Source organism: Calypte anna, chromosome 11 (assembly GCF_003957555.1).
Source record: "Calypte anna isolate BGI_N300 chromosome 11, bCalAnn1_v1.p, whole genome shotgun sequence".
NCBI lineage: Eukaryota > Metazoa > Chordata > Aves > Apodiformes > Trochilidae > Calypte > Calypte anna.
Window position 1 is genome coordinate 864,307 of NC_044257.1, and position 26,279 is coordinate 890,585.

At 46.0% G+C, this 26,279-nt stretch overlaps 1 protein-coding gene across 1 annotated transcript in view; it reads left to right on the forward strand.

Moving 5' to 3' along the window:
* The window catches only part of GLG1 (golgi glycoprotein 1), a 96,282-nt gene that overhangs the window by 57,068 nt on the left and 12,935 nt on the right, over positions 1-26,279 (forward strand). Inside the window, exons 5-13 of the mRNA XM_030457585.1 lie at positions 4,448-4,651; positions 6,222-6,293; positions 9,328-9,511; positions 12,930-13,144; positions 19,956-20,077; positions 20,718-20,819; positions 22,530-22,683; positions 24,828-24,965; positions 25,759-25,845. Of these exons, the coding sequence (XP_030313445.1) occupies positions 4,448-4,651; positions 6,222-6,293; positions 9,328-9,511; positions 12,930-13,144; positions 19,956-20,077; positions 20,718-20,819; positions 22,530-22,683; positions 24,828-24,965; positions 25,759-25,845 (1,278 nt within the window). The remainder of the gene's footprint in view (positions 1-4,447; positions 4,652-6,221; positions 6,294-9,327; positions 9,512-12,929; positions 13,145-19,955; positions 20,078-20,717; positions 20,820-22,529; positions 22,684-24,827; positions 24,966-25,758; positions 25,846-26,279) is intronic.

The following is a 26,279-nucleotide window of genomic DNA, read 5'->3' on the forward strand; positions in this document are numbered from 1 at the left end:
GAGAACAGTATTATTCAGATTCCCTCACAAAAGACACATTAAGGAAACTGTTTTCTTGCTGCTTTTTCCACCCCTAAACACTTCAAGTACAGTTCTCACTCTTCCCCTCGTTTCACAGAAGCACTGGAGATGATAACATTCAGCTCAGTCTTTGTTTACAGGATGTAGGATTTTAACATCAGCTGAAGGACTGGAATTGGCTACCTAAGTGCCATCCCAGTAACCTTGGTGTGCAGGTGAGCCAGGTGAGTGCTGAACTGGATCTGGCCATAAATCTGCTGGGGGTTTTCCATAACTTGACAGCTCTGGCTCCAGGCTGTCAGCATGGCCCTCCAGTGCAAGGTGCTGTGCTGATAAAATAGGTGATGTTTTACCCTTCTGTCTACTCTTAACTCTTACTGTTCACTTTTCTAGCTTCTCTGCAAGTCTGCAGCTGGAAGAGTCATGAACTTGAGGCATGTCAGGTTTCAGACAGAATAAAGTACTTCCCTAAGGTATGCTTAGGAAGATGACCAAAATACCCACCCAAAACCAAGAATAGCAAAGCCTGAACTACACAGGAATGGGTGGAATATCTGATGGACAAATGAATATTAAGAACAAGGTTTTTAAAAGTCTGTCTTGGCCTAAAGCCATGTGCCTGGAGTTTGAATTTTGATCATAAGAATTATAAAATCTCCCAAAGTGTTGTGCTAAGGGGGTTTGCTTGGGCACAGTTAGAACTCGGTGCTAGTTCTCTCTGGAGATGAACTGACTGAGAGATGCTCTCTGTTAATCCCCTCCCTGATAAAGGAAGGAGAGAGAATAAGGGAGAGAGACTGATGGGTTGGAAACTAAACTGCACAGCTTTAATGAAACAGGAATGATAAATAGGAAAAATTACTAAATCTCTACAAATATACAGGGAAATTGATCCCAGGTTCCTCCCCCCTCTCCCCCAATAACTCTCCCATCCCCACTGAGGCTGCAGGGCAGCCCTGGGAAAGTCCAGGCTGGAATCCTGGGGTCAGCAGGAGTTGGGAGCTGGAGGCAGGAACACACAGATCCAGGCTGGAATGGATCAGGAGCAGAGGCAGAGGAACAGACAGAATCCTCCCAGGATGCTGAAGCAAAGAGGGAGAGGGGAAGAAGGGGAAGCAGGAAGGGGTTTGACCCTCCTGATGCCTCCAATTTCTCCTGAGTCTGAGGTGTATGGGATGGAATCCTCTGTTTGGTCAGTTCTGGCATCTCTCTTGTCTGTTCCTCCCCAAAGGAGGCTGCAGGTGGGACCTCTTTATTCCTTCTGGAGGGCAAACTGTTCCTCAGAGCTGAGCAGTGTCCCTGGCTCTGCACACCAGGCTCTGGCTGTAACTATAACCATGGAGTTATCAGTCCCAGGAGCAGCCACTGCCTGAGAAACTTGCTGTGAATTTCAGCAAGTGCAGCTGCTGACAAGAGACTGAGCTGAAAGCAGAAGGACAAGACAGAAAATTATTTCTTTCCTGGCTCAAAGCACCATGGGATGGTAGCAGAAAGCTGCTTGACTCCTTCGTGGCTCTAGTTGTCTCCTTTCAACTGCACAGAGGTTCAAGGCACTGCAGACTAATGACTAGACTCCAGATTACCTGGTGTACTTAACAGGTATTTTCAATTTTCAGTTAAAATTCTCCATTAAAAAAGATAGTGGTGATGGGGCAACAGTTCCAAGAAATGTGGTTTTTAAATTTAATATTCTGGAGAACTGAAACCTGGACTCTCTCAGTCCTTGCAGCAGTTCTGGGGGGAGTCCTGACTTAGGGAGTGACCTTGCAGGTCTTCAGCCCAATGGTGGAGGTTTTCCACCAACAGGGTATTGGGTAGAGGAAAGGTTTTACTGGGATTCATTCCTCAGCAGAGCTGAAGGAGGTGTTTATACCCTTGTGCTCCCTTCTGGAGCAAGCCCAGGACAGCTTATGCTGTGGGATGCCAACCCTTGGCTTTGGTGTCCCTGAAGCTGAGGTGCTCCCCATGGGACTGGTGGGATGTGGAAGCCTGTCAGACCTTTGTCAGCTGCTTTGGGAAAAGATGATGGAGTGCAACCATCCACCTTTCTTTTCCCCTCCAGTCTGCAGTAGGAGGTTGTACAATCTTAAATGCAGCAGGTGTTAGCCTGTAATTAAAGCTTGCAGTGGTGTTTCTCTAACCCACATTTCTAAAGCCCCATCCTGACTCTTTGGCCAGTACTGTGGCTCTCTTTATACATTTTTTTTTAAGAAGTGAAGAGTTAGGACCTCCTTAAGCTGGTTTAACCAGTCAGCACTAGCACTCAAGGGACCTCATGTGCCTGAAAATGAAACCCAGATTAGGTGAGTAAATCTCCCAGGCAGTGCCAAGTGTGCAGAGGAGCACCAATGGCACCTTAAGAAGGCATGGAAATCCTTGGAGCTACGAGGAAAGGGCTGGATTGTATCTTTCAGGGGCCAGCTGTGTTGGTATTGTGTGTGTTTCCTACTTCTGGTAAGTTTAAAATGCTTTAAAATTGCTTCAGTACAGGGCAGCAGAGTAGCTGATGCTGCAGGATCATCTTCCCAAATGTAAATATTGTATTTGCAAAGCCCATTAGTCATTTCATGTTGTGTCCCTGAAATGCAGCAGTGAACATTTAGAATCCAGCATATGGAAACCTGCTTTCACTAGGCTATTAAAAGTACATTTGCTTTCATAGATAGTCTGACTCTGAGCAGGAATCTGAACCCACACTGCAAGAAAGGGGAAAACTTCTGAGTTTTCTATCAGAAAAAACCTGTGTGTGCCCACCTTGCTGCCTTGCAAGTGGAGGCTGCAGGTGAGTCAGAGTAGTTTTGCCTTGCCTTGCCTCCCAGCTGCAGTATTGCCCAGGCTGGAGCACAAAGAACTGCCAGAGGAGCTTAAAATGGTTGTTTTCCATCAGCTGTGCTTGCCAGCTTCTCAGTTACAGTCACTGCTTGTGAGTGACCACAAGGATTTGGGGAACAGTGTTTGTGTTTGGCATGGTTATGAATAAATGGCAATTTTAAGTAGTGTGGCAAGCATCCTGCTGACCAGTACTCCTCAAATCCCCTCTGGGCTCAGTCCTAAAGGAGCTGTTGTTTAATTACATTTCTCCAGAGATGCTGATATCTGGCTAGCATGTGGAATTGCCCAGTTCCCACTCCCAAGGAAAGAGCAAACCAAAATAAGGACTTCTGGGCTGTGTGGTTTTGGGTTTTTTTACTTTCTTTTCCCCAGAAGACTACTTTTAGCCTTTTAAACTGATAATACTTCTGAGTTGTAAGGACAACTTCGCAACTGGCCAATTCTGCTTGTTCTTTAAGTGTAGCAGAGTTAAACCAGGAATTAAAGGCTGCCAGCCTGAGGAGATATGTCCAGACAACAAGGTTGGGATGAGCTGTATGGCTTTGGATGGGCAGGGCTGTGTTTTATGGAGACTGCTCTCTCACACTGCTACGACAGCAGTGGGGGAATCCTCTTGACCCACTCCTAAATGGTTACTGCAAATGCCAGGTTGGGTGATTCAGGTGGATGTGGATGTTCATGGCTGTTGTATACCCCAGACAGGCTGAGCTCAGTTCAGGAGCAATATCCTCTCACAGCAGAGCAGCATAAATTAAGGTGAGTTTCACAGCAGAAACTTGAAGAAGCCTTGAGAGATCTCTTCCAGAAGATTACTTGTTTATCAGAGGGATCAGACAATCTCTAGAGAGGTACTGAGGGATATGGTTCCTCTTGTACACACGTGCAAGGATGCAGGAAGCTAAATGGAGCTTGGATCAGCTTCCCGTGTCCCTTCCAGGCTTTCATCCAAAACATGGTCCCTGTACATTTGTTAACAGGGGCTGCTCATCATCCAAAGTTATCTTCAGGCTTGCAGGACAGTGGATGTGGTGTACAGTATTGGGCCAAAACTGCTTTGTCCAAGACTACTTCTCTTAAATGCTTTTATTTATTTTTTATTATTATTCTTATTATTCTTTTAATGGAGAAATTAGCACTGAGAAGCCTACGTGGCTCAGAGCTCCTTTGCAGCCTTTTTATCATCACTAATTATCACCACTCAAACTGAAAACTTGCCTCAGCATGGAAGAACCATGATTTTTCTCTCCTCCAAGTCTGTTCTTGATGTGATGCTATTCCCATGGTGCAAAGAGAGCTATGTCAGATGAAAGATAATTTGGCCATTTTGGTAAACTGCTCTGAGCAGTGATAATCTAATTAAACTGCATTAAAACAAACCCAGAGCATTGCAGCAGGGGGATGTTTGTGGAGACCATCAGCAGGATGGTGATGTAAATATATAACCTGTGTGGACAGTACAGATGGCAACTCTTGCCTCCTCTGAATGTAAATATTTCAGTTTAGGCTGAACTTTTGGAAGTCTCCATGTGGTGCTTATCCAGAATCACACATCCTGGGAGTGCTCTGTTACAGATGCTGTCTTCTTCTTTTATAGGACGCCCACTCCCAAGGAGAGGTGGTGGCATGTCTGGAAAAAGGCCTGGTGAAAGAGGCAGAGGAGACTGACCCTCGGATTCAGGTTTCTGACCAGTGTAAGAAAGCAATCCTTCGGGTAGCTGAACTCTCTTCAGATGATTTCCACCTGGACAGGCACCTCTACTTTGCCTGCAGAGATGACAGAGAACGGTTCTGTGAAAATGTGAGTAATTTCCTCTTGCCTTCTCTTCTCAGTAATCCATTCCAAAACAGCACTGGAAGCAGGGATGCAACAATAGAGTGAAGCCAAAATCATGGAATACTGAAATCAGGTGCTGTGTGGCTGGAAGTTGGCAATAGATCTGGTATTCAGTTTGCTCACCCAATAAAGGAGCTGTCAGGGTTTAACCCTGCCCTGGCAATTAAACCAAGTAACAGAAGCTCTCTATTAATCCCCATCCCCTCCCTGATAAAGAAAGGAGAGAGAATAAGGGAGAGAGACTGATGGGTTGGAAACTAAACTGCACAGCTTTAATGGAACAGTAATCTCTGGAGATGAACTGACTGAGAGATGCTCTCTGTTAATCCCCTCCCTGATAAAGGAAGGAGAGAGAATAAGGGAGAGAGACTGATGGGTTGGAAACTAAACTGCACAGCTTTAATGAAACAGGAATGATAAATAGGAAAAATGACTAAATCTATACAAATATACAGGGAAATTGATCCCAGGTTCCTCCCCCCTCTCCCCCAATAACTCTCCCATCCCCACTGAGGCTGCAGGGCAGCCCTGGGAAAGTCCAGGCTGGAATCCTGGGGTCAGCAGGAGTTGGGAGCTGGAGGCAGGAACACACAGATCCAGGCTGGAATGGATCAGGAGCACAGGCAGAGGAACAGACAGAATCCTCCCAGGATGTCAGGTGAAGGAAGGGAAGCAGGAAGGGCAGGAAGCTGGAAGCATGGCTTGGTCCTTGTGATCCCTCCAATTTCTCCTGAGTATGAGGTGTATGGGATGGAATCCTCTGTGTGGTCAGTTTTGGTCATTTGTCTTGTCCATTCCTCCCCCAAGGAGGGTTCCAAGGGTGACCTTTTTACTCCTTTTCTCCTTCTGGAGGGCAAACTGTTCCTCAGAGCTGAGCAGTGTCCCTGGCTCTGCACACCAGGCTCTGGCTGTAACTATAACCATGGAGTTATCAGTCCCAGGAGCAGCCACTGCCTGAGAAACTTGCTGTGAATTTCAGCAAGTGCAGCTGCTGACAAGAGACTGAGCTGAAAGCAAAAGGACAAGGCAGAAAATCCCTTTTATCCTGACCCAAACCAGGGTCAGGCTCCAGGACAGGAGCATTATTTCTAGTTGGTTAATGAACTGAATTGTCACACATGGTTTATTGGGCATCAGACCTGGTGTGACAGGGAATAGAATGACTTGAATGGAGAGGAAGCACCAGAGGTAAGTGCTGCTGCCTTCTGTAGTGGTAAAGCTGTTGTAAAGGTTTGTCTGGTCTGACTCTAAAAGCAGCACTCCTCATCCCTGGAGCAAGGGGCTGGAAAGCTGCCCTCTTCAGTCTGAGTTAGCTTGTATCAGCTGAGCATCTTCTCACTAAAAGGGTGATGAACACACCCAGACTTTTTTATTTTTAATTCAATAAAACATAAAGGATTTTTATTTCGTTTGAGATTGTGACTTTAATATATTTCTGGTGTAACAAATAAATCTCTCTAGGTGTAGTTTAGCCTGGTCGTTAAGCATTATGAGTCTTATCTTTAATGGTAAATGTTACTGTTCTGTTTCACAGACTCAGGCTGGGGAAGGCCGAGTCTACAAGTGCCTCTTTAATCACAAGTTTGAAGAATCAATGAGTGAAAAGGTAAGTACCTATCTTGGTGAGACAAATCCTTAACCATTCATAAGTGCAGGCTGCATTATTCTTCTCCAGTGTTGAGGAAAATCCATCATTTACATGATCAGATAACTGGCTGCTTTAACAGATGCTCTTACTTTGGTATGTTTGTGTTTCCAGCTACGTGCTGATGGCTTGAATTAATTGCACTCAAGTCACAGCCTTTAAAGTTAAGGATTTAAATAAATCAAAGCTTGTGGGTGAGTAATTTGGGAAGGCAGATGAGGAGCTCAAGTGATAGCACTGTGAATGAGGGTTTAGAGTGGAAGTTGCATCACTCTGGGGTAAGCCTTGGATAAATGTTGTCATAACATAGAGATGAGAAACAAAATGCCCAGATCCCCAGCACAGGAAGCTCTCTGTGTGTTTCACTTTTGGTTTCAAGGCTCTGATTGCCTGAGTATGACACAGCAAATGTGTTCAGTTACCAGATTTTTCCTTCTGTTTTTCCTGAAGGATGTGGCTTTCAGCAACAGGGAAAAAGTTGCTCGGGGAAGCCAGTCCTAGAAAGAGTTTGTATTGGTGTGGGTGTTTTGGGAAGGCAGCAATACCTCCAGTGATTGGGGAGGCAGCATCACAGTGTTGGGGACTGCATGGAATTGCATCCTCTGTCTGAAAGGATACAGAGATGGGGAACTGCAGAGCCCTTCTCAGAGGAGTTTTGCTGAAGGGAGGCTGATTCAGAGGCCTAGAGGGATCAGCCCCATGTTATTTTCTTTAAATTCATTAGCTATCTGAAAGCTAAGTTCTAATTAGCAAATTCTAAACAGAGGGTGATCCCCCAGGGCTCGAAACAAAGCTTCATTCTCTACAACCACGTTCCTGAAGTGGACTTGCTGGTTTTGCTTAACCTGTTTTTTGTTGTAGAGAGACAGTGGTGGTTTCTGAAGGGTCTTTTCCATAGTCAGCTGTCTAAGATACAAATGCAAGATGCTGAGAGGCTGGACAAAGGTGTAGCAGATGACTTGGTAGGGAGAGAGGGGTGAGTGCTGCGAGGACAGAGTTGGCAGAGCAGGAGGAACACAAGGATTAGTTCTTACTCTTTGTGGCTGCTGAGGCTGGACTGTCTGCAGAGACAGGGGTCCTGTAGAAGCTGTCACACAGTCACTGCTTGCTGGCAGCTGCAGCTGCTGCACACAGATGTAGCCAACAATAGCTGCCTGGTGGGTGGCTTGCTTTGTGTAATCCAAAATTGCTCTCCAGGCTCTGCTCCCTGGCCCCATCTGACCTCCCTCTGCTTTGAGGGAAGCAGGGGCTGTAGCTTTGTGTGTCCAGAGCTTTAACTCTGTCCATTCCCAAGGCCCCAGTCACAGCAGAGGGATGGGAACATGGAGACAGAGGTGGGAATATCTTGGAGTAGGGCTTCCCAAGTCATGGGGTAGGTATAGGAAGGGAGGAGGAGAAAAATCCAAATTATGTAAGGAAGGGGAGAGAGCTTGTGCCAAGATTGCTCACTCCTCTCCCTCCCCTACACATGCAGAGTTTTTCTGCCTTTTGAGTAGGCTGAGAATGGGCAAATTTGCCCAAGCTGTTCTGAATTATCTGCCACCCTCAGATTTCATTTTCATCGAATTTAAACGCAAACTGCTGTGAAGCATAGCAGTATCTTTACAGTCCCTTTTTTGGATGAAATTTAGAGAGTTCTTGTTCTTGCAGCTGCTGGGTTTGGCCACAGTGCATCTTCATGCATCTCCTCTATTGTGGAAAATGGTTGGAAAATCCCATTGTTAGCTTTTGTCTGCTGTCATCTGTCCAGCACATTGCAGAAAGATCCAAAGAACTCCCTGTTTTGTAAACGTGGCTGGAAAAAAAAGTTGTTTCTTGAGGCCATTGGGTGAGCGTGTACCACAGCTGGGATAAATGTCAGCAACTGATCCTGGTTACCAAGAATGAGTCACAAGCTCACAAGCTTGAGAGAGCTTCACAAAAAAACTGGCTGAATGTGTGGTTTTCAGAAGTGCTCTGCAGAGAGCTGCTGCCTTTAAAACCCTTGATCTTGGTGACCCGGTGTGTGTTGTTAACTCTGTGCTTTCTGTGAGACAAATGAAATTTAACTGCAGCCCAGCTTAAAGGCAGGAATTAGAAAGCATCCAGCCCTCTTTTTGAGAGACAACTTGAAAACTTAGCAGCAGCAGCTCTGGCTTAGCAGCAGCAGGTCTGGCTCTCTGCCCCCCCAGCTCCTTCAGTGTCAGGGTTCAACTCTGGCCCAGCAATTAAACTGAGTAACAGATACAATCTATTAATCTCTCTCCCCTCCCTGATAAAGAAAGGAGAGAGAATAAGGGAGAGAGACTGATGGGTTGGAAACTAAACTGCACAGCTTTAATGAGACAGTAATGATAAATAGGAAAAATTACTAAATCTATACAAATATACAGGGAAATTGATCCCAGGTTCCTCCCCCCTCTCCCCCAATAACTCTCCCATCCCCACTGAGGCTGCAGGGCAGCCCTGGGAAAGTCCAGGCTGGAATCCTGGGCTCAGCAGGAGTTGGGAGCTGGAGGCAGGAACACACAGATCCAGGCTGGAATGGATCAGGAGCAGAGGCAGAGGAACAGGCAGAATCCTCCCAGGATGCTGAAGCAAAGAGGGAGAGGGGAAGAAGGGGAAGCAGGAAGGGGTTTGACCCTCCTGATGCCTCCAATTTCTCCTGAGTCTGAGGTGTATGGGATGGAATCCTCTGTTTGGTCAGTTCTGGCATCTCTCTTGTCTGTTCCTCCCCAAAGGAGGCTGCAGGTGGGACCTCTTTATTCCTTCTGGAGGGCAAACTGTTCCTCAGAGCTGAGCAGTGTCCCTGGCTCTGCACACCAGGCTCTGGCTGTAACTATAACCATGGAGTTATCAGTCCCAGGAGCAGCCACTGCCTGAGAAACTTGCTGTGAATTTCAGCAAGTGCAGCTGCTGACAAGAGACTGAGCTGAAAGCAAAAGGACAAGACAGAAAATCCCCTTTATCCTGGCCCAGACCAGGACATTCAGCCACCCCAATGTGTCCCTTGCAGTGTCGTGATGCTCTGACCACCCGCCAGAAGCTGATTGCCCAAGACTACAAAGTCAGCTACTCACTGGCCAAGTCCTGTAAAAGTGACCTGAAGAAATACCGCTGTAACGTGGAGAACCTTCCCCGCTCCCGGGAGGCCAGGCTCTCCTACCTCCTCATGTGCTTGGAGTCTGCAGTGCACAGAGGTAAGTGGAGCTTCATCAAGATGTGTGACTTGCTGGGACCTTGATTTTGCAACCCTCCTGCCAGGACAGGTTTACCTGGAGCAGGTGTCAGAGGGTGGCATCCAGGTGGGTTTTCAATGTCTCCAGGGATGGAGACTCCACCACCTCTCTGGGCAGCCTTTTCCAGTGCTCTGCCACCTTCATTGTAAAGCAGTTCCTCCTCAGGTTTAAATAGAACTTCTTACGTTCAAGTTTCTGTCTGTTAACCTCCTGTCACAGGGTACCACTGAAAAAAGACTGTCCCATGCTCCTGACACCCACCTTTTAAGGATTTATAAACACCGATAAGATACTTTCTCAGTCTCTCCTCCCTTCCCCTCCTCTCCTCCCTTCCCCTCCTCTCCTCCCTTCCCCTCCTCTCCTCCCTTCCCCTCCTCTCCTCCCTTCCCTTTCTCTCCTCCCTTTCCCTTCCTCTCCTCCTTTCCCCTCCTCTCCTCCCTTCCTTTCCCCTTCTCCCTTCCTTTCCCCTTCTCCCTTCCTTTCCCCTTCTCCCTTCCTTTCCCCTTCTCCCTTCCTTTCCCCTTCTCCCTTCCCCTCTAAAAAGACCCAAATCCCTCCTCAGTGTTCCCTCATAAGAGAGATGTCCCAGTTCTCTAATCATCTCTGTAGCCCTTTGCAGTCATCTCTCCTGCACTTCCCTGTCCTTCTTGAACAAGGGAGCCCCAAACTGGACAAGTTCAAAAACTTCTGTTAGCTCTGGAGCTTCAACTGTATTTACAGTAACCTTTGCCAGACTTTGGATCAGAGGCAGGCTTCCTCATCACAATGTTTCTGTTGTTTTTGAAAACCAGAATAGCTGAGTAAACCTCTGACACTGACTCCTATCGTGAAGGCAACACATTTAAAATAGCAAATCCCACCTGGAGTGGTGATTTGTAACTGCAAATCCTTCTATTCACTGTAAATTCAGGCAGATTTTTAACGTATGCAGTAAGCACTGAGCACACTACTAGGTTAAAACACAGACTAGAGACCCTGTTTATCATCACACCAGGGATACTCAGTCTCTGCCTCTTGTAAGTCATGTTCTTTCCTTGCAGTTCAGAAACCTGGGTAAGTGCCTTCATTTCTTGAAGTGGAGTTTTTCTTACATAGAAGGAAGGCAAATGGGAGAATATTAGTATTGTTTATTTAAGTTGGGATGAGCTGGAGGTGTCTTAACACCAGCAGCTGTCCAAAAGGCATTAAGAGGGCCCTCTGTGGCAGGACCATGCTAAAGATTCTCTGTGAGATTGCCATACCAAGTAGCAGCAACATGTTATATCCTGTTTGTTTTCCCCCTTGGCATGCAGCTGGTGGGTGGGTTGGGATCCAGCAGCAGGGCTGCATGCAGTGCCCCTGGCACAGGAGGAGGGAAAGGCTGCAGTAACAGCATGAGCAATCTGTGCCTTTGTGAGTTTGAATAATTCTTTGCTTCTCATTGATGTGGAAAAGATCTGTGTGCTGTTTGTGGGCTGCTTTCTTTCCTTCTCCCTACAGCAAGGCAGATGCTTTCCTGAAATACATGCAGAAAACTGCTGTTCAGTGATTAATTCCCACTTCCATGGGGTGAAATGGGTTCTGCAGCATGTGGCTCGTGCAGGAAGCATAACCCAGGAGGAACACTAATTATTCCACACACCTCCAGGTGTCTGTAGGATCATCCCTGGGGGGGATAGGACCTCCCTGGCATGGGGTGTTGTACGTGTCTGAAGAGATTGTGATGGGGGGGCCTAGGGCATTGCAAAAAACCCAGCATATTGATGAAAATGCAACTGCCTGTATGTGGACTGAAGGAGAACTTTGGGCACATCTAAGCATTGATGAGCCTGGAGAAAAGAAGGCTCCAAGGAAACCTTAGAGCACCTCCCAGTGCAGGGGGTACAGGAAGGCTGGAGAGGGACTTCTAAGAAGGGCATGGAGTGGTGTGATGAGAAGTAATGACTTTAAACTGGAAAAGGGAATATTCAGGAGACATTAGGAAGAAATTCATTAGAGGGAGGCTGAGGAGACATTGGCTCAGGTTGACAAGGAAGCTGTGGCTGCCCCATCCCTGGCAGTGTCCAAGTCCAGGTTGGATGGGGCTTGGAGCAACCTGGGCTGGTGGGAGGTGTCCCTGCCCATGCAGGGGGTTGGGACTGGAGGAGCTTTAAGGTCCCTTCCAACCCAAACCAGTCTGTGGTTCTGTGATTAAAGTTAGATTTCTGTGCTACTGCAGGGTTTTTTTAGGCCTTCTGTACATGCTCTTGGTAGATATTCTGTGCTGTGTTTTGGCTACCTGAAGAAGTATGTGTTAATGCCCTAGAAAGCCTTTTCCTGAAGAAATGTTTAACCTGCTGTCTGGACAAATTCCTCCTTCAATTACCTGTCAAGATGGTAAACTACCAGAGGTGACTTCTGTTTCTACAGTGGGTAAAATGAGCCCTTGAGCATCCAGGGAAGAGCTGACCTGCACTGCATCACTGCAGATCCACTAAACATTTTCAGCTGTTTTCAAGAGCACCTCCTGTAATGTGAAATGTAAAACAAGGTTCTAATCTTTCAGGAACCTGTTTGGTTTTGGTTTGGTTTTTTTTTTTCAAATCCACGTATTGGATCCATAGGCTATTTTACAGGTTTTATTAAATATTAGGAGCTACCATTGTGGTTTTAAGCTAGAACATAGGAAATTCCATCTCAGCATGAGGAGAAACTTGTGGAGTGTGAGGGTGAGGGAGCCCTGGGCCAGGCTGCCCAGAGAGGTTGTGGAGTCTCCTTCTCTGGAGCCTTTCCAACCCCCCTGGATGTGTTCTGTGTGTCCTGCCCTGGGTGACCCTGCTGGGGCAGGGGGTTGGACTGGATGAGCTCCAGAGGTCCCTTCCAGCCCCTGACATTCTGTGATCCTAAGGGACATTGTCTTGGTGGCAGGGAGTGTCCATGCCTGGGTGGCAGTGAGGGTGAGCAGCTTGGTGGCACTGAGGGACACTGTCTCAGGAGCAGTGGAGAGTGCTGGCTCCTCTCAGGGGTGCCCAGGCCATGGAGCCCTGGGGCAGCCCCACACCTGGCAGGGGTGGCTCAGGTCCCCAGAGCCCTGGGGTTTGTTTCTGTCAGTGCAGCCCTTGTCCTGCCCTAAACCTCCAGAGCCCCCAGACCCACCCTGGATGTGTTCCTGTGTGTCCTGCCTAGGTGATCTTGCTGTGGCAGGGGGGTTGGACTGGATGATCTCCAGAGGTCCCTTCCAACCCCTACTATTCCATGATAACAACTGGATTAATCCCAGCAAGGTTGCTCTACCACATTTTTTGCAGTCTGGCTTTGTCCACAGCGTGTTCCTTGTTCCTCCAGCCCGATGGAAGCGTAGCTGAAGAAGAGCTCTTTGAAGCTTTCATACTAAATCCCATTTTTTTTGCTCTGGGCTCAGGTCGCCAAGTGAGCAGTGAGTGCCAGGGTGAGATGCTGGATTACCGGCGGATGCTGATGGAAGATTTTTCCCTGAGCCCAGAGATCATCTTGAGCTGCCGGGGCGAGATCGAGCACCACTGCTCGGGGCTGCATCGCAAGGGCCGCACCCTGCACTGCCTGATGAAGGTGGTGAGGGGTGAGAAGGGCAACGTGGGGCTCAACTGTCAGCAGGCGGTAAGATCCCTTCTTTTTTATGCCTTTTGGGGTTTTTTTTTTATGCCTTTTGGGTTTTATTCCCCTATCACTTCACTTGGAGCTTGCTCAGTTTGCTCTGTTTAACATCTTGCGTCACGATGGAGGTGGTTCTGAAGGCAGTCCTGCTCAGCCAGGTACCAGTGAATCGTGGAGGAGGTTCTGTATGAAGTGGAACTTCAAGGCCATGGTATGAAGTAACTGGGTAGCTAGCAGCACATTTATAATGGATTGGTTTGCTTTGGATTTGGCACTGGATCTCCAGTAGTTCTTCTCCTGCAGTTCTCAAGTCACGTTACTTGCTCCAGGGTGCAAGGTGTAGAGGAACTTGTTTTTTTATAAGTGTTTAAATGCTGCCTGTCCTTCCCTTGTCCTGTTCGTGTTAACACACTAAATCTGCTCAGAGCACCTTTCCACTTGCTTTTATTTATTTATTAAGGGTTGGACTTGATGATCTCAGGTCCCTTCCAACCCAGCTGATTCTGTGATTCTGTGATTTTTGCTGATTTGTTCAGCTTAAATAAATGGAACTTGAGGAACAGGTAGTTCCATCCTTCTAGTTCCAGCCATGGACATGAGGACATGTCATTCTTCTCCAAAAGTCCTCTTAAAAATGGGATGATTCTTTGGCCTTTTTAAAACTCCAGTTTGGCCCAGGTATGCAACCTGTTTGTAGTCAGCTTAAATTGAAAACAATTGTTTAGTTATTGTTCAAACTCGTTACTGCTTAAACTCATTAGTGCTAATATTACATTTTTTGACTTAACATTTGCTTTCAGTAACCCATGAGCCTGGAAAAAGGGAAGTCAGTGCTGAAAATGCCTAGAGAGTGTTAGTGTTGATGTTGAAGTTTGAGGAGATGTAGACTCTTGACCTCTTGCCAGTTGGTGCATGTTATCAAAGACAAATTAATACCTAATAAATTTTTGTAAGGGGATTGGGTGCTGTTGTGATGAAGCTCATTTCTGCACAAATTCCAGGTGTGTGATGCAGCAGCTGTGAAGTTTGAGTCATTTCTGCAGGGAGCTGTAGTGCATGACTTAATGCTTTGCAACAGTAATGTGAAGAACCAAATAATTGTTTCTATTTAAATAGGAAACTCAATTTCCTGCCTCAGAACTCTAATTATTTGAAAATTTTTGCAAGATCAGTTCATCTTGGGAATAACTTCTAGATCATGAAGTGCCTGTTCAGAACAAGGCGTTCAGAACCATACAGGGAACCCCCAAAAGTCACAAATTATTTCAGACTTTTGGGGAAAAAGATGTTCATAGAAATCTGTAGGGTTTGGGGTTTTTTCAGCTCACTTAAGCTTCTGCTTTATTTTTGAATGGTAAGTTGATGCAGTAGCAGGGCTCGTCCATGCCTCCTCTGCAAGTTGAATGATTTGTGTTCTGTTTTCTGTGCTTTTCTGCTGTCTGATAAAGCACTTTCATTTCTTGGCTAGCTGTAAGCAGTAGAAATAGTCCTGAAACTCTTTAGACACTCTTCCCAAGGCAGTTTGCATGAGGAAATAGGAATGGGAAGCATCTAATTTGGATCTGGTTTTACTTACTGTCCTGTTTTTCAAAGTTTTCAGAGTCTGCCTGTCACAGTTTCATGCTGGGCCAGCAATTAACTGACTGAGAGATGCTCTCTGTTAAATCCCTCCCTGATAAAGGGAGAGAGACTGATGGGTTGGAAACTAAACTGCACAGCTTTAATGAAACAGGAATGATAAATAGGAAAAATGACTAAATCTATACAAATATACAGGGAAATTGATCCCAGGTTCCTCCCCCCTCTCCCCCAATAACTCTCCCATCCCCACTGAGGCTGCAGGGCAGCCCTGGGAAAGTCCAGGCTGGAATCCTGGGGTCAGCAGGAGTTGGGAGCTGGAGGCAGGAACACACAGATCCAGGCTGGAATGGATCAGGAGCACAGGCAGAGGAACAGACAGAATCCTCCCAGGATGCTGAAGCAAAGAGGGAGAGGGGAAGAAGGGGAAGCAGGAAGGGGTTTGACCCTCCTGATGCCTCCAATTTCTCCTGAGTCTGAGGTGTATGGGATGGAATCCTCTGTTTGGTCAGTTCTGGCATCTCTCTTGTCTGTTCCTCCCCAAAGGAGGCTGCAGGTGGGACCTCTTTATTCCTTCTGGAGGGCAAACTGTTCCTCAGAGCTGAGCAGTGTCCCTGGCTCTGCACACCAGGCTCTGGCTGGAACTATAACCATGGAGTTATCAGTCCCAGGAGCAGCCACTGCCTGAGAAACTTGCTGTGAATTTCAGCAAGTGCAGCTGCTGACAAGAGACTGAGCTGAAAGCAAAAGGACAAGACAGAAAATCCCCTTTATCCTGGCCCAAACCAGGACATTAACTTATGAAAGGAAGGTGCTTGCCCCTCTGCCAAAAACACCACTCAAAAATCCCAAACCACCAAAGAACCTGTATGATTTTATTTTCCCACAGGAGCATCTGCTCATGTCCTTTCCTGCATGGGAAACACGAGTGATTCTTTCTGTTTAAAAGTGTCCACAAAAGGCATTCTCAAACCTTGATCTCTTGAGCTGAGAGGTTTCATTTCTTGTGACACCTCAACCAGAATCTCTCCTCTGAGAGTCTGGGCTCATGGTTCACTATGTTGCTGAACACCTAAGAGTTGTGTGGGCTTTTTTGTCTGGGTTTTAATCTGCAAACTTGTCAAAATGCCCAACTTCTGTAAATGATAGAGGAATAATGGCTTTCTGGGTAACATACATGGTGTAACCTATGGTCAAAAAACCTCCTGGATGTTTGGTCAGGGTTGTCTTGCCCAACTCTAGGCTCACCCCAGTGTCTCACAGTACGTGCTGGCAGTATGTCCCTCTTTCATTCTACAAGAAACCTGGGAATGGACTTTTTAGGATGTCAGACAGTGATAGGACCTGGGGGAGTGGATTCACACTAGAGGAGGGTAGATTTTTGGAAGTTAGGAAGAAGTTCTTCACCATGAGGGTGGTGAAACACTGGCACAGGTTGCCCAGAGAGGTGGTGGAAGCCCAATCCCTGGAAGTTATTAAGGCCAGGGCTCTGAGCAACCTGATCCAGTGGGAGGTGTCCCTGCCCATGGCAAGGGGGTTGCAACTAGATGATCCTAAAGGTCCCTTCTGATGGGGATAATTCTGATAATTTTATGATTTTATGGTTAAAGGCTGTTTGCAGTTTGGCTTTTCCATCTTGGCAAGCACTCTCCCTGTTCTAAAGGAAAAGGGTATGGCTCCTAATAGTTATACAAGAGATGTGCTTCTATAGGGGCATGCATCTTATTGAGGAGAGCAGAGGGATTTTATTGAGGGTGTCAGGCTGGATCTCAGAAAGCACTTCCTCATGGAGAGGGTGATCAGGCCTTGGAATGGACTGGCCAGGGAAATGGTGGAGTCACCATCCCTGGAGGTGTTTAAGGAAAGGCTGGATATGGCACTTAGTGCCATGGTCTTGCCAGTGTGGTGGTGTTAGGTCATAGGTTGGGCTTAATGGTATCAGAGAGCTTTTCCAGCTTCAATAATCCTGTGATTCTGAAATAAAAACCAAAACCTCTGGAATCCAAGACTACTTCAGGGGCATGTCTTCCAGTGTAAAACAATCTCTGCTTAGCTTTGCAGGGAAGCATACACAGCTTGGGTGAGTCCCAAGCAACCTTCTGCAAATACCGTGTTGTTCTTCAAAGGTGGAGGCCCTGGGTGTAAGTAGGGTGGTTGTGTGATGCTGTAGGTTATCAGCAGACATATTGGCTGATACTTCAGATTAATGGACACTTAAAACATCTACAGCACTACTGGGAGTGTCTGGCATCTGTGGTGTCACTTAGTGCAAGCAATGTTTTATATTAGAGCTGCTTGTCAAACTCTCTCAAATGTGTGGCTTTTCTGTTGCTGTGGTTTCATCTCTGCTTTTTTTCTGCTCAGTCCCTTAAGCAGGTAAAACTATAAGAGCTGCTAAAAGGATATTTCTGCTTCCCGTTTCTAATCCAGCTCATACATTGATAGGTAATTGTTAGCCCCACATCAAGGTACACGTTGAGGAGATGAGGAAGTTTATCCAGCTGCAAGTGTTGCAGGAGTGTTGAGAATCCTATAAAACCTTCACTTGTATCACTGGTGCCAGATTATTGCCTCACCCCACTTGGATGTGGCTGAGGGTCAGGAGTGGGGGTCCTGCAGTAGTGCCCAGAACAGGGCAGAGAGGCTTGGGAGAGATGGGGTGGTGAGAGATGGTTCTACCCAGCACCCTCAGGCCTCTTGATTTATCAGCCACACAAACACCACTTTAAGTGAAACCTGAAGAGAAATCATCCCTGTGTATAAGAAAGCATCAGGTTTGAGGTTTTAGTCCCCACTTCGTCCTTGAGGGAGTAATTCCAGTAATCATTTATCCATTTTTATATGTAAGCATCTGACATGCAGCTATCCCATCACCTCATGGGCAGTGTATTGCCTTGTCTGTGTGTGTTTTCCATGCCACCAGAATGATTCCATCCTTCTTCTTGCATTGACCCTTGGAAGTTTGTTAAGGATGGATCACTTCTCACTCCTGCTGACTAAGATGCAGCTCCTTGTTGGGAGCTGGATCCTGGTTTGGCTTCTGTTTGACAGCTTGCAGTCATTCAAAATGTTCCTTCTTACTTTTTAGTGAAAAATAACCTTAAGAATTTTTAAATCAATGGGTTGTGCCTGCTAGGCAGTGCTCTTATGAACCACCTGCATCCCTCAGGAACTGAACCTGGGCACAATTAGTTCTGGCCAAGAGCAAGTGGCAGGAAATCCTGCATTCCTCCCCGGCACTCTGGGCTCTCTCCTCTTGATTCCAAGCTTTTTATTGGATAAATAACAGTAGCTTACAGTCTCTCAGCTTCTCTGATGCTTTTTTTTTCTTCTCCTTTGTGATCTTAGAGCTGTGCCCCGGAAAGATTCCTGGATGGTGTTTAGGTGCAGGCTTTGAAAGGTGGAAGATAAAATTATCCCTGTGCTTTTGATGTAGCTGTGCTGAGGGCCAGTAACCAAACCCATGAAGTGTGTGTCAAGGTTTTAGAGTTGCCTCCTAAGCAATTCTCTTACTATTTGCTTGCAAATTTGGTCTTCAGGAATTCACAGGGAAATGAAGGGGGACAACTTGGGCAGAGGGATGGCCCAAAAGTGTACCCTGCTTCTCAAAACTATAGATTGAGGATGTGAGATTTACCCAGATTCCCTTCCTGTGGCCCAGCAGATGCCTCTCAATTTCACATTCAGGTGTCTGGATTTGATTTTGAAACTTGGTGCTAATTATGTTTCTTTATTAATAAGAGAGAGTTATTTTTCTGAAGCTGTAATTAGAATAACTGCTTCATAAGAAGAAAGGTCTTGGTTAGACTGCTCATGCTGTATTTACCTGTGAGAACTGAAAGCACTTGGGAGCTTCAACAGGAGTGCAGCTTCAAGTTCACACATCTGGTCTCTCAATCTTTGGGAAGTTTTTGTTTTCAGCTTTCACTCCTACCATGGCTTCTCTTAAGTAGATGGAAACTGATGCCTTGATTTTGTTGTATATGCATTTAGATAAAATATGTTTATAATATTTAATGATTGCCTAGTTTTACCTTTTTATATATTAAACATTGTTTAATATAGACTGAATTGTGGTAACCCTGGCTTCCAGAAGGGTGAGCAGGCATGCTTGAGGAAATTGTATGTCATGGGTCAGCAGAACAGGATGTTCTAGCATATATTTTAGCAAAACTTTTGAGTCCTCTCCAGGCAATTAAAAATGTTTTTAAGCTTTGTTAGTAGTAGCTAGGCAACTGGTCTTTCAACACTGAGGGGGTTTCAGTTTGTTATGGTTATCAGTTTATCATGCAGGTAATCTTCATGGAGAGGGGATAAATTTACATGTTTATCATCAGCCACATGGGATGAGGATGGATCACAAGCAGAGTATTTGAATTTTACCAGTTCCATTTTGTTCAGTTGATGTGCTAACCATATCCTTGGCTGTAGCAGGAGAAGGGGGGACAGCAGGTTGAGGAAAAGGTGATTCTCCCCCTCTGCTCTTGTGAGACTCCACCTGGAATACTGGGTCCAGTTCTGGAGCCCCTGTTGAAAGAAAAACAAGGACTGGAACACCTCTCCTATGAAGACAGACTGAGAGAGTTGGGTTATTCAGTCTGGAGGAGAAAACTCTGAGATGATCTTCTTGTAGCCTTCAAGTATCTGCAAGAGCTACAAGAAAGCTGGGGAGGGACTTTTTAGGATGTCAGACAGTGAGAGGACATGGGGGAATGGATTCAAACTAGAGGAGGGTAAATTTTAGGATTTTAGGAAGAAGTTCTTCACCATGAAGGTGGTGAGACACTGGAACAAGTTGGCCAGAGAGGTGGTGGAAGTCCAATCCCTGGAAGTTTTTAAGGCGAGGCTGGACAGGGCTCTGAGCAACCTGATCTAGTGGGAGGTGTCCCTGCCCATGGCAGGGGGGTTGGAATGAGATGATCTTAAAGATCCCTTCCAACCCTGAAAGTTCTGTGATTCTATACAAGTGGTCCAAGTGTACAGGTGACTTTTAGCCAGCTTGTCTCATCCAATGTTTTGGGCTGGTTTCTCAGGATCATCAGGGTTCAGCAGCACTGGACTCCCGTGTCTGGCAATCGAGTTGGCGAGCACAAGAATTTGAAACAAGCATCTGTAGAGCTGAGGTCATACCTGTTTGTGGTGTTCCTGGCACAGAACTGCCACGCTGAGAACTTCACAGTGCTCTCATCTTTGATGATTATTGTTTGTTTCCTTATCTGCAATTCCTTTCTTGCAGCTTCAAACACTGATCCAAGAAACGGACCCGGGTGCGGATTACCGCATCGACCGAGCTCTGAACGAGGCCTGTGAGTCAGTGATCCAGACTGCCTGCAAGCACATACGTTCTGGAGACCCCATGTAGGTGACTCCTGGGGGCAGGGAGGCTCTGCTTCTGTTGGGGCATCTGTGAAGGTTGGGTGGCTGAGCAGTAGAGGTAATAAAACCCATCCAGAAATGACACGCTCCAAGCTAGCAATCCGTAGAGCACTGGAAGTGTGAACTGAGCTCTCTCTTCATTCTTGCCTTATAAATTACTCCTTTTTATAACAGGACTGCTCTAGCACTGGTGAAAGATGTAGCTATCTCATGTTCTCAGTGTGTAACATTTTATGCTAATTCCACTTGCTATATAAGTCTTCAGTAATACAGCAACAAGCCTTAAAAGGCCACCTAGGTGAAACCTATAGTGAAGAGACAAACGTCTCCTTTATCTTCAGGACTGATAGATACTGTCTCCTGAGCCAGATTTTATATAATATATTCCTTATTATTTTGTCATATATCAGACTTGCTGAGATAACTGAAGCCATGGAATTTAGGAGAGTGGGATTGTGGTATTCAGTTGTTTTAGGTGTAATCTTTTTGAACGAAGAGAAAGATCTTTGCTGTGTTTGAATGCCTCATTTATGGTCAGGTGGAAAGATTGATGTGGCAACACCTTTACAAGGAAGCCCAGCATGACTGCAACACTCTGTTGCCTTTTTTCTTCTGTTTTCAGGATTCTCTCTTGCCTGATGGAACACTTGTATACTGAGAAGATGGTAGAGGACTGTGAGCATAGGCTCCTGGAGCTCCAGTATTTTATATCTCGTGATTGGAAGTGAGTACTGTAAAAGAAGATTTATCCTCCCTTGATGCTTGTATTTGGTGTTTGTGTGAACTGCAGTTCCTTGTAAAGCAGTATAGCTTATGCATGTTCAAAAGAGGACTTTTTAAGCAGGTCTGCAGGGCATTAATGGTTGTCTAGGACAGTAGAAGCAAAAGGAAGTGTGACGCCCACTTAAATCAGGTACTCACTTAGCAATGATACAAAGCACCTCAAGTTTGAGCTCTGAAATTCAGTGTATCTTGAATTAAAAGGAGTTTCTCTGGCCAGATTGAAGCTGAAGGTGGAAGCTGGTTTTATCTCCTCTGAATGCTGCAGTAGGGGAGTTAAGAAAACCAAATACTAATTATAACAAAGAGCCACTGTGCCAGAGGTTCCCTGCTTCCATCTCTGCCTTTTTTCAAATTCTCTAGGTGTGATTATACCCAATAGAGCAGGTGTAATTCCTTTGGGAGCACTGTTTTTCCATTTTTCTCATACAAAAATGGCACTGCTTTCTTTTAAATATATGCAGAGCCCGAGTATCCACGTGGATTAAGGGTGAGAGAGATAAATTGAGTAAGTGTGACCAGTGAGGAAAGAGTAAGTGTTTGGCTTTTCTTGTGGAGCAAATGGAGAGTTGAGGATGTAGGGTACATCAAAGGGGGTTACTTCTAGAACTGGAGTAGTTGTTCTCAGTGAGCACAAGGAGTGTAAGGCAAGTCATGAGCTTTGATTACTGTGAAGAGTATTCAGATTGAACATTAAAAAAATCTGACTCGTAGCTGTGTTTATAGGAAGCATGGCCAGGACTTAAGAGCTGACATGGTCTGTGAACCTCCTGCTATTTAAAAAAATGGGGCTTCATGGACCAGAGCTGGTTATGTTGTCATCTCACTTCTTGTCTCCATAAGAAGACAAGAATACTCTAGGTTCTTTCCCTTCTCTTTATGTTTTCTCTCACTGCTGGTTCTGCCTGTGCCAGGTTGCCAGCAGGTAATTTGTTGATTGAACAAAACTTAAGTGACTGGAAGAACAAAGATTGAGTATTTGCATTTTGTTGGGGATAAAGATAGTTCTAATTTCTATTGCCAGCTGGGCAACATCAGCTCACCTTTCTTGTTTAATTACCATTTCTTAAAACTGGCTTATAAAAAGTATTGTATTCACTGTGTGCCCAGCACAGATCCATGGAGTAGGAATGGTTTTCTTACTTTACTATTTATCTGTGTAATTGTGTCCACTGCTATCACTTGATGTTTTGTCCTGAAGTGCTGCAGAAACCTGAAGTTTCCCTGGCAATGTCTCACTTGCCTTTCATGGGATTAGATGTCACCTTGGGAGATCTGCACTTGCAGTTTTCTTGTAGGGAAAAGCAAGGGATGACAAGTCTTCAGTTAGCTCAAACCCAGAGCAGACAATAATTAATCTAACTCAGAATTTGGGGAAACTGGCATTTCAAAACGTCAGCAGCACAGAGAACCTGTAACATTATACAAGCAAAACATCAAGTTTCAGGACATCAGGGAGCTGCTTTCTCATGAGTCAGCACCTAGCTGGCATGTTGCAGAAGAGAGGGGTGGGGAGGGGAAGACTTCAGCAAGCCTTGAAGATTCAATCTTTGTGTATTTCTGCAACATTGGGGAGCTGATTGCAAACTGAGTGATGAGCATTTTACCCCCCGTTTATTCAGTTGGGTGCAAGCTGTTACTTTTGTGTTTGCAGACTGGATACAGTCCTGTACCGCAAGTGCCAGGGAGACGCCTCCCGGCTCTGCCATACCCACGGCTGGAATGAAACCAGTGAGCTGATGCCTCCAGGAGCTGTTTTCTCCTGTTTGTACAGACATGCCTACCGTACAGAGGAGCAGGGCAGGAGGGTAAGTGGTGCAGTGCAAGTGCTGCTCTCTCCTCTCTGCCAAAAGGGCTGTATGTACATCTGGAAGCTGGACACAACCAGGATGAAACTGCAAGAACTCCCAAAAAAGCATTTGCATGATGTGGTACTTGCACTGCTTCTGATGCCCAGCTCCTCCTCAAGTGTTCCTCTAAGGTCTGTGTTGTTCTGGAAAGGCAAAATGAGTACTGTGTCCAATTCTGACTACTGTGTCCAGTTCTGGAGTCCCCAGCAGCAGAAGGACACAGAGCTCCTGGAAGGTGTCCAGAGCAGAGCCACTGAAATGCTCAGAGGGCTGAGCACCTCCCTGGGAAGCCAGGCTGAGGGATTGGGGTTGTTCAGCCTGGAGAAGAGGAGGCTCCCAGGGGAGCTCAGAGCAACCTTCCAATATCTGAGGGGGCTACAAGAAAGCTGGGGGAGGGCTTTGGACACGGGGGGGTGGGGAGAGGAGAAGGGAAATGGGTTAAAACTTGGAGAGAAAGGGGAGATTGAGGTTGGACATGGGGAAGGAATTCTTTAATTTGAGGGTGCTGAGCCCCTGGCCCAGGTTGCCCATGGAAGCTGTGGCTGCCCCATCCCTGGCAGTGTCCAAGTCCAGGTTGGATGGGGCTTGGAGCAACCTGGGCTGGTGGGAGGTGTCCCTGCCCATGCAGGGGGTTGGGACTGGGTGAGCTTTAAGGTCCCTTCCAACCCAAACCAGTCTGGGATTCTATAGAAACAGCCACATCAAGATGTGAGAGCTGCATGCCAGGGGGACCTGTGTGCTGACAACAAGTTGGTTCTCAGTGTAAGTTCTCCTCTTTGTCATTCCAAAGACTGCTCACCTCCTTGGAGACACCTAGCATAGCTGCAAAAATGGTTTTATGTAAAAAGTCCCAAGCCCAGCCTTCCTAGGCTGTTTCTGATTAAATTTGGATTTGAGTACAACTTCAGATTATGCCCCATTTAACTCTTCCTATTGATTTAAATCCAATTTTTAAGAGCATGTTGTACTGATAAATGTGCTCATGCAGTGTTTAAAGAAGGCAGTAGGGATCTGACTTTCTGCCCTGCAATCTGGAGATCCACCATAATGACATTTATTTGGTTCAGAGCTATTCTTTCCAAGCTTGCTGCCCTTGTGCCTTTATCCAGGCCCTCCCTTGAAAGCAGCTGGGAACTTGGTTCCATTTCTTTTGACATTTTAGTGTACACAGCCCTAGGATTTTTGGTGGGTTTACACAATAGCCTGCTTTAAAAATTAATTTCTGCTGCTTGATTTAAAAGGTCTTTTGTGGCAGAGGTCAAGTATTGATTGAAAGCATCTCTTTCAGGAATAGTTTTTTAATGCTGTTCCTGAGTCTGCTGAGTTGAGAATTTTTAATTCTATTTTATATCAGTGCTGACCAAAGAAATCAATAGTCAGCCTGCAAATAGTCTATCAAGAAAGAGAAAGGGCTTTTAAATGTGCTTTTCTTGTGCAAAGTAGGCTAGGAGAGCAGCTGTCATTTTGAAATCCAGCATTTCAAAGCAGACTCATTAGATCTGTACTTTTTTTTTTCTTTTTCCAGTGCTGCCCACAAAAGGCTCGTTGGCTTCCAGTGGTTTGGGTTTTTAAATGTCTGACCTGGCAAGCCCTGTGTCAGTACCCCTTGATTTTTCTACAACTTGTTCCTTCCTCAGCCTTTGCAAATGCTGGCTCTGATGTGCTGCAGTGGGGTTTGCTGAGAAGAAATCCCAACTGGACTGCACTGCCTCGTTCTGTCCTTCCCTTGCAGTGCTCAGGGCATTTTTTTTTTTTAAGGCTTTTTTCTCCAGAAGGAATCTGAAACTTTGAATGAAGGGGGGGGCAGTGCAGAGATAACCTCAGCAGCTGCTTTGACATCTCATTTCACAAGCAAAGTGAAGGTTTAAGGGTGTCAGATTTATTTTAGCTCAATGAAAGGAGCTCCAAACTAAACAACAAAGCTTCAGGCTCTCTTGGAGCCTGGCTTGCTTGCAGGGACCAAGCAGCCCAGGAATTCTGCTCTGTCTGGGATTGCCCCATGGGATTTGTGGCCACTCTGAGGATGTCACCTGGCAGCATCTCGTTGGTGTTGTGTGGAGTTAGAGGCCCCATCTGCTCAATGCTCTTTGCATTCCTTGCAGCTATCACGAGAGTGCAGAGCAGAAGTCCAGAGGATCCTCCACCAGCGTGCCATGGATGTGAAGCTTGACCCAGCCCTCCAGGACAAGTGCATGATTGACCTGGGGAAGTGGTGCAGTGAGAAAACAGAGACAGGGCAGGTACTGCAGCACTGCTGTTCAGGGTCTGAGCTGGAGGAGAGGGAAGGGCAAAAGAAAGGGCAAAAGGACATCTTAGCTGTCTCTTTACATCTGAGAATATATTAAAAATGACTGCAGTTTGAAACATGATCTACACTTGTCTGGGAGATGGAGGTGACACCAAGAAGCCTTGCTTGTCTTCTGTAGGTTCCTATGTGTAGCAGAATGAGAAGGAGCAAGGGGATAGTTCAGAAGAAGGACTGCAATGAAGTGACCCCACCCCAGCCTGACTCTATTTGTAATATTCTGTTACAAGCTTGACATTTCCCACATAAACTTTATCCCATCTACATCTGGCAGATGCTGACAGGCTTCCTGTGTTGATACAGAACTCAACTAACATATGCTGCTGCTTAAAGTGTCAACAAATACTTTCGTGCTAAATTGCTGTAGGGGAGGAGCCATTCAACATCAGAGGCAGTAGAACACACCATTGGCTTTTTGAAGTGCCCATGGTAGCTTGTAGCTTGAGTTCTTGAACTCTCATTAAGGTTACGTGGAGTGGAGGTCAAATGAAATGTGATATTCCCGAAGTGAGAGGACATAGTGCAGCTTTTGAGAACAAGCAGTAACATGTTCTACACCAACATGACCCATTCCTCCTCTGGATCTGTGTTCTGGGAGTGCCAGTAGAGGAGTTCAATGAGATTCAGGACTTTACAAGGAGGAAAGGGCAGTTTCAGGAGTGTTACAGTATTTTTTAAATTTTCAGATTGGGTTCTGGGATCTCCCACTAAAATGTCTGGTTTTGTAGGAGCTGGAATGCCTTCAGGACCATCTTGATGACTTGGAGTCTGATTGCAGAGACATAGTGGGAAACCTCACTGAGCTGGAGTCTGAGGTGGGTGTTTTTTCAGCCTGGTATAAAAGGAAGGGTTGGGCATGTCTAATGAAGCATGTCCTCTTGGTAATGATGGAAAAAGTGAGATTAGAGTAGGAGCAGAAATACAGAGAGCATCCGTTCTACTCTCTGCAATGTAAGTTCTCATGTGGGCTTCTTGAGAGAGAGAAGTGAACAGTGATTCAAGTCTTTAGGCTGATGTTGACATTTTTCCTGCCTAAATCAGTTCTGGTACTGAAGCTAAGATTTCTTGCACAGGTTAACCTTTAAGTTACCTTTAGTAAGAGACAAAATGTCTCATGGAACTTCATTTTTTGGCCTTGCTTGCAAGTAGTTTTGAGCACCATATTTCTATTTCCTTCTCCCTGTCCCAAAATCTTTGCAAGAAGTAATATTGCCAGGGGCAATCAGAGGTCTTCATTTACTTACTTGTG